This window comes from Populus nigra, chromosome 19 (assembly GCF_951802175.1).
Source record: "Populus nigra chromosome 19, ddPopNigr1.1, whole genome shotgun sequence".
In the NCBI taxonomy this organism is placed as follows: domain Eukaryota; kingdom Viridiplantae; phylum Streptophyta; class Magnoliopsida; order Malpighiales; family Salicaceae; genus Populus; species Populus nigra.
Window position 1 is genome coordinate 6,953,996 of NC_084870.1, and position 8,085 is coordinate 6,962,080.

At 31.8% G+C, this 8,085-nt stretch overlaps 1 protein-coding gene across 1 annotated transcript; it reads right to left on the bottom strand.

Annotated features, from left to right (window-relative positions):
* Positions 1-2,909: 2,909 nt before the first annotated feature.
* On the bottom strand, positions 2,910-6,456 carry LOC133679481 (polygalacturonase QRT2-like). The gene is made up of 9 exons (XM_062102086.1): positions 6,127-6,456; positions 5,877-6,008; positions 5,123-5,290; positions 4,983-5,003; positions 4,644-4,851; positions 4,419-4,500; positions 4,164-4,272; positions 3,277-3,393; positions 2,910-3,159 (listed from the first exon to the last, which is right to left on the bottom strand). The coding sequence occupies exons 1-9, from the start codon at positions 6,454-6,456 to the stop codon at positions 2,941-2,943; spliced, it is 1,386 nt and encodes a 461-aa protein (XP_061958070.1). The 3' UTR covers positions 2,910-2,940.
* Between the last annotated feature and the right edge of the window lie 1,629 nt (positions 6,457-8,085).

Consider the following 8,085-nt stretch of genomic DNA (forward strand, 5'->3'; position numbering starts at 1 on the left):
TACATGTTTTAAAGAGTTAAAAATAGAATAATAATCTCACATCTTTAGGTTCAACTACATTCAGAGTTCAAGTACACGTGGTTTGACAAGCTACCAAACTTAACATTTATGGGCTCAGCATCTTGCTAGGTCTAAATGGATATAGAACTGATGATCTTTCTTGGCCTCATATTGGACCACAAGACTTCATTTATTTTTTTTCTCGTGACTGTTAATATAAAATGTTAAGGTTAATGATACTTATTTTTCTAAAAAAAATTCTTGGAAGTCCCTAAGTGAGTTCCTCAATGCCTCCAGCTACCCCTAGGAACTTTAGGCTTCTTTCCTGACAATAAAAAGCTCATCTCTTGTACTGTATTAAGGATCTTTTATTTCAGGATATCCACCTAATTAAAATGATCTAAAGTTGTTTTTCAGTGGAGCTCAACTAAAGAACAACGCCTTGCATATGTTCCTTTAGCGATGTATAGGCCACTTTGAGTCTTCTCAATTTGGCCTCCATAATAATTTTCTCCTCAGTTAGCCTAGTCTACCCTATGTTTGGCAATGGTCTCCATTACCTGGTTCCTCTTGGTCATCCAGCGTTTCTTGAAATGGGCGCACATCATAAAAGTCAGCAAAAAAAAATATTTTAAGAAAATAATGGCCATAATTAAAACGAAACTAAAAGGTTAGATGAGAAAACTCCTTACATTAAAGGTTATTTGTTCAATCAAGGCTAAATAACGGTTATAGTTATCATCATATATATCATTGAAATGTCTAAAGGAATGATGAGAATCCTCTTCAACTGTCTCACCACCTCCAGGCTAGTCTCCTTAAAAAATGACCTTCCTCCATAAGTTGTCTCTCCTCCTCAATCAAAGTGGGGAAACTAAATACAGCTCGACTAAGAGTGAGGTTGGAAAAGGCGTCCTCAAATTTCTCTGCAATAAAAGTTGAAGGAGGAGGTAAAAGGGATTGCCAACAAACCTTTTATTTAAAAAAAAAAATAGTAGGCAGTAACTCCTGTAATTACTCCAAGAGAGGGTCAGATCTGCTTGACCCCCAGGTGGAGGAATACAGCTACCCCTAGCTTTCATTTATACATGAGTCCTAGTTCCTGCCAATGTGTCATCAGGGACAAAAAGTTTATCTATAGTGATGGGGTTGTCCTCCATCTCTTTTCTAGTCTTGCCTCCACTTAAGTCAAGAGATGAAAACCCTTATCCTGAACTCTATTCAACAGACCTTGCTGCATGTTCTCATTCTTATTCACTTGTTAGTCTTTCAAAAAAATAAAGTTAACAATGAACTTAGATGTATAAGAAATAAGAGGTAAGAAAGTTGCATACTTTGCAATATGGCCTGATAATGCACTTTTACCATTTTACATGTACCAGCTACCGGTGATCATGATCAATGAGAATAGATCAGATTGTTAGAATCACGAGATGAGCCGATCATCCAAGACATAAACCTTATACCCAATTACTTGGATTTTATGGATCATCATAATAAAGATACAAATTCTCTAGTTTTAAAAAAATAACTAAATCAATTCAATTTTATTTATGAAATAGCCAGTAGAAACGCTTGATTGAGAAAAAAATGAAGTTATAAATTTTTAAAAAATACAATTTATTATGAAATTTGCTGAAGTTTGACCTCTATTTATCTACTGATAGAATCTAATTTCTAAAGAAAGTAGCTATAAAAATAATAATTAGATAAGCTTTAAATATACCACCTACTACCACATAATTCTTCATATCAAATTTACCTTTAAACTTTTAAAAATTCTCAATTAAAGATTTTCATCCATTTAAGGCTTTACGTTCATATATATTTTCATCCAAATTATATTATTTTTTATATAAAAGATGATATTATTTTGTAAACAAATAATATTTATTTAACTGATTCTAATAAAAACTTTAAATTGAAAAATCAAAATAGATTAATAATAAAATTAATAAAAGAAGATGTAGTTTAAATGTAAACTTGATAATACCCGATGTCATTTGATTAATGTATATTATGATGTTTGCCCAAAACTTGTGTGTGTATATATATTATGGGTGGGTTACTTAATATACATGCTCCATGGTCAACCAATCGGCCGTACATGATATTAAGAAATTAATATTTTAAATATTGTATTCTTCTTGAAAGATCCTGGTTGGATTTATCGATATATTATTATTTGTTTTAATATTTAAAAATTATTTTTTTGTTTTAAATTAATTTTTAAAATTTTTTTTAATATGTTAATGTCAAAAAATCAACTTCATAATTATTTTAGAAATCGTTTCCCACCCGCTCCCCTTTCTTGAAAAACTCAGAATGTTAGGTTCTTTTTTGTTTTTTTGCTAAAAATCTTTGACAACAATTAACCCGCTTTCATCAAAACCTAAATTTGGATTGGCTTGCGCTCAACTTTATTTTTAAAAAAGGGGTTCTGTTGATATTAAAAAAAGGTTATGGTTAATGGGTTCTCTTAGAATACTAATTATGAAGAGTCATTTAATATTCTAAATTAATTTTCTGTGAACACTTAAAAGAATTGTCATATAAAATAATATTTATATAATATAGATAATCACTATCATTGCTTTTCGTTTAAATATTTAATTTTTATTATTTTTAATAAATTCAATAAAAAATATTAAATAATAAATTTACTTAAATAATGCCTAACATGTGGACTGAGCATGCTTGTAATTATCTTTTATCGTAGACTTCATTTAAGTATGTTTTGACACGACTGTCACTGGAAAAAAAAAATACTTTTTCTGCTTTTTGAGACATAAATTACAGAGAATATAATTATAAATAAAATAAACACATTTTTTATTTATTACTGTTTCTAGAATGAAAAATGAAAAATTATTGGAATCTCTAAGATCAGCTAGCATCTATTAATACAAGAAAGATCCATCGATCTTCCTATCTTACGAGTTACGAGCACTGTGGAAAAACTTCCCCTCTCTTTCTTAAATTAACATTCGCGCATGAAGCTTCGGGCTTCCCGTTTTCTTCGAGTGCTATATTTACATCCTGCAACAAAATCCCTCGACAAGGGATGTTCTTGCTGCAATCAAATTTAACAGCTACATCCGAAGCACTAGTTCCCTTGATGTTCTTGTACATCACATTGCTTATTTGCACAGCCGAGGTCTGCCAATATAGGAGAAGAATGGTTTATGACTTGTGTTCTTTAGATTATTGAAATCTTCATTAGTGCTACTCAAGGGGTGATCGTATTTAAAGGTGATGGGGTCATATGTGCATTACCTGTTCTTCGCATGGACTGTCTTGATCACAGTAGTTTTGATTGATAATTATGGGATTTGTCACATTACGCATTACCACATTTTGAAATACTATGTTCCTGGCATATCCAGAACCTCCCTGCAATTCCCAAGAAATATGAACATAATATCATTAATTCGTCTGCAATAACATAATCATTTAGCAGACAGCCCACGAAAAACACACCCATATATACTAATCATTTGCTTATAACACCAGAAATTTATATCAACCATCTAGTACTGCCTCCTCTGTCAAGTACAAGAAGTTATTTTGGAACAAGTGTCATTGCATTGACTGCATTGTTTATAAATTCTAACTGTCAATCAGTCAATTAATCAAAATTAGTAAACATTCCACTATTGAAGGATGTGGTCAATTATCATGAATCCTAAGTATTGTTCCTACTGTTTCAAAAAGAAAATAGAAAAATATGCCATCGTATCCACGACCAGCGGGTCAAAGATGTTGCTTTTCACAGATTTTATTTCTTTGTTTTTTGTTTTGGTTACAGCAGATTTCTTTCTTTAGGTAGCCTTATTGTGGGCTCCCACGTCTAATTCAGAAATCAGCATATTAATCTTGTGCAACGTCCATGTTTCTCAGTGCTCTAGGCCCAAAATTCTACGAGGTCAGGATTGCTGACTTTGCCCCCATTTCAAGCTAACTGATTGTTTTATTCATGCTCGTGCTTAACATAATTCAGCATACTGAATTGCCTCCACAAATATATATATATATATATATATATATAGACACACACTGTGTGGTATTAATACTATAGATGATTCATCTTTTGTAGTGCATATGACCCTGAAGCTGTGAAGTGCATATGCCCCATAAAAGATGATGAGAATGACTCTAATTACCTGCCAAGTCTTGATTCTGACTCCGTTGGTGGTTCCTGAAATTGTTGCTCTATTAACAAACACGTTTGAAACTTCGGCCCCTGAATTATCTGCTCCCAGGCTACCAATACTGCAAAATAGCCCACAAAGCAAGCCTTAGATTTAGGAAGAAAAATCATGTAAGAAGACTCTTGTACACCTTGAAAGTCAGATTGCATTGGTTGAACTTGGTTAATAATTAGGTACAAAAAGTCTATTAGCAGTTGAGATGGAGACCTTATTCCATGACCTGGTCCGCAGGTTATGTCAGTGGCTTCTACATTCTTAGACCCGCTCACTATTGAAATACAATCATCACCTTCAAAACATAAATATCAGTTTATTAGACAATAAGTTTCGGTAAAGGATTCAAATTGAAATTTAATTTTATAAAATATGTTGTTATATCATTTGCTTTTGTGGCTATCAAGCTCTTGTGTTTATCCAAAGTGGTATGTTTACCTGTCCTTATGACACAATTTCTTATCCTGATGTTTTGGGTGCCGGTGACATGGATGCCATCGGTGTTTGGGCTCGTCTCCGGTGCAATTACCATGAGATTCAAAGCTCTGACATTAACACAATTTTGGAACGAAAGATGCATTTGCTGTGCATTTTGGAATCTCAGGTTGGCTACTATCAAACTCTTGCATTCCAAGAAGGTGACGGCCTGTGAAACAAATATATAGATTCTTAAGACCAAAACGTAAAAGAGAAAACTGAAATACCTCGTTAATCTCCAGGTTTCAGGAGTTAATTTATGGGCTAATAACAAGGTGATCGATAGGACCATGAACTTACAGTTGGTGCATGTTGGCAAGGCTGCAAAAAAGGAAGACAAGGGAAGAGAAGAAGAGACCGTGATTAGTTTTTTTAAAAAAAATATAGTGGTACCAAATTGATTGCAAGATCAAATGGGAAGATTTAATATTTAAATATACCTGGCTTTTGTTGATTTTGCAAGAATTTTCCCACCATATTTTCCCATTGCCATCGATAGTGCCACCACCTCTAACTCTGAAATTTTGTACATTTTCGAATACGAGCCAATGTCTTCTATCATTCTCATAGTCGCTTACTTTAGCAGACGCTTTGATTGTCCCAAAAATCTGGTGTGTTAAGAAGAAGCGGCTAATATCATTTTTTTATTAATCAATTACAATATTTCAACATCCGTGATTACAGGGACTCAATTAAATTTCATGATGTTTGTGCTTATATATATATATATATATATATATATATATATATATATATATATATATATATATATATATTGAAAAAAATGCATGTAGATAAAAAAAAAAAAAAAAGGTAGTCCAAAAGTTCGATTGATTTGCACAAAAGTCTTAACATTTCTATTCAAATATGAATGATGATCCAAATCCATTTAGATATAATGGTCCCCTTTGATTAAAAAAGATTTACTTTTTAGTCCCTAAGCTGCAACTTTTTGTGTCTTTAGATGATTTTTGTCGAGCAGCTTTCCAGTGGTAAATCTCTAGCTCTGCTTTAGGATACGCCATGGAGGATCAATACAAACACAAATGCCATTATTTAAATTTCTATTTACTGCAACTGCCATTATCTATTTATAGAATTTCCGTGATTCTTTTCAGGTTATTTAATTGCTAATTGTATACATCATATTCATATAGAAATACTGTGCATATATGCATGCATGCTTGAACTCACCTTGAACACAAGATCAGATTCACAAGGGCCTGAAAATGTCACTGGCTTGAGATAATAGATTTTGTTCTTAGGGATCACGATAATGGCACTTCCTTTAGAAGAGCAAGCCTCCTCCCACGCTTTCTTAAATGCCTAACAAAGTGCCAACAATAAATCCCCAGCATTGCAGCCGTAACAAAAGATTAAGATTTAATAACAATATAAATACAATTAATAATATTATATTTCATTTTCGTCAAATTAGTTATACCTGACTATCATCTGTTCCATCAGCTTTAGCTCCAAAATCGTCCACATTCACCACCTTTGCTGAACTCACAGGAGCGCTTGCTTGATCAAGTCTGGCTACAACTTTGGCCTCAAAATTGAGTAAACGTGGAAATATATGCTTCACATCGTCGTCTTTTCTATCAATGGTGCTAAAATATGGACGATAATTTCTCGAATCAATATAGCTATGGGTATGCTCAAGTACATTGGCAACCGGGCTCTCTCGGTAAGTACTGCTAAAACAAGAGACAAAGGAGGGCAAAAGGATGAGAAGCAGGAGCAAATGTCTTGGTGGGTATTGTGGATGCATTTTGTCTACTTTCACTTTTTGAGGAGAGCAGAGGCAGACAAATATTGAAAGATCTGGTAAAGCTGCTACTTGTTAGCTAGAATAATCGGAGGTATGGATGTTAAAATTATTTGTCGTGAGGTGTGCATATATATAGAAGATACACGGATGGACAAAAGTGGACTTGCTTTTCAAAGAGAGAGAGAGAGAGAAGAAAAGGAGGTGAAGACTTCGAAGAAACAATGGCTGCTCAAAGAAAAAAATATATGACTCAGAGAGGTATGGACAGAGATGCAAGAGATTGAGACGAAAGGATTGTTGGGCTGGTAGCCGACTTTTTTTAATTCACAGTTCTTTTCTAGCTCTGAAGAAAATCAAAATGGCTATTAAGTTAATTAGTTAGTAAGAAAATATTAGTCTACCCTCGTACATGTTTGATGCTTGTTCACCCAACATCCACACGCATGGCGATGATCGAGGTGATATGTTACCGAACATAATTTGTATACCTGCTTTAATTTTGTGTGTGTGATTAGGTAACTAATTAACAAATGATGAATATATATAATTGGAACAAATAAAGAAAAGATCAACAAATTTTAATAAATAAAATATATATCCATGATTTGGACACTGTCAATACACTGTAACCCGGCCCGGATATCTTCTTTTTTCTTAAGAGTTTCAATTTCGAATAATTTTTTATGATAAATAAAAATAAAAAGCATTTTATACAAGCTAGAGTGTCTACTGATATATAAATGGTATTGTACCAATTTCATAAATAGCAAACGAATATTTCAATGCTGTAAGAAAATAATTTTCATGTATGTTTGTATAAGATTTTTGTATGATTTGTACTGTATATTACTCTAAATGTATATCCATATAAAAATAAGAAACTGGTATTGAGGAAATTAATTAAAAACAACACCACGCGAAAATCAAGAATTTTATCATTGAAAAATTGCAGCCAATTTTATCATTGAAAAATTGCAGCCACTTATTTAATATTTAATATGAAGTATTTAATCATGTTTGTTTTTTTGCTTTAAAAGTGTTTTTTTAAAAAAATTAAAATGTTTTTATTTTTTTCTTTGCTTCAAATTAATATTTTTTATTATTTTTTATTATTTTAATGTACTGATATCAAAAATAATTTTTTAAAAATAAAAAAATATATTATTTTAATATATTTTTAAATAAAAAAAATTTAAAAAAACAACTAAAATCAAAACAGAAGAGAGTGCTGGACATGAAGATTACTGGACAGAATGTAAAATCACTTACAAAACATTATATAGCTACTTATTTCCTAAACTCCTTTTTTAATTCACAAGGTGTATTAATTGAGATTTTTGTAGTTGTATCTGAATTAATTAATATTATTATATATGTATTCGGTCTAGATTTTGGGTTCTCACTTAGAAGATTACCTAAAGTGTTGAAGATTTATTTTCACATATGTTAATATGTGAAAATATGTTAATATGCTTTAATTGAATTTGATTCATGCCTGTCCTTATTCCAAGTGTGTTACATGTTAGCTACAGTGAGCACGTCCTTACTATATCCTTAATTAATTAATTTAATTTAATTATAATTAAGGGTAGCTAGCGATCAATCAAATTTATTAACTAATTGTTGAAA

Bases quoted from the DNA above. Each gene is read 5' to 3' on its own strand.
- LOC133679481 (XM_062102086.1), bottom strand. From the start codon at position 6,456: ATGCATCCACAATACCCACCAAGACATTTGCTCCTGCTTCTCATCCTT. The intron at 5,004-5,122 runs GTATATTTAAAT...CCTTTTTTGCAG, and splicing joins GCAAAATCAACAAAAGCCAG to CCTTGCCAACATGCACCAAC. The intron at 3,160-3,276 runs GTAATGCACATA...CTATATTGGCAG, and splicing joins ACAGTCCATGCGAAGAACAG to ACCTCGGCTGTGCAAATAAG.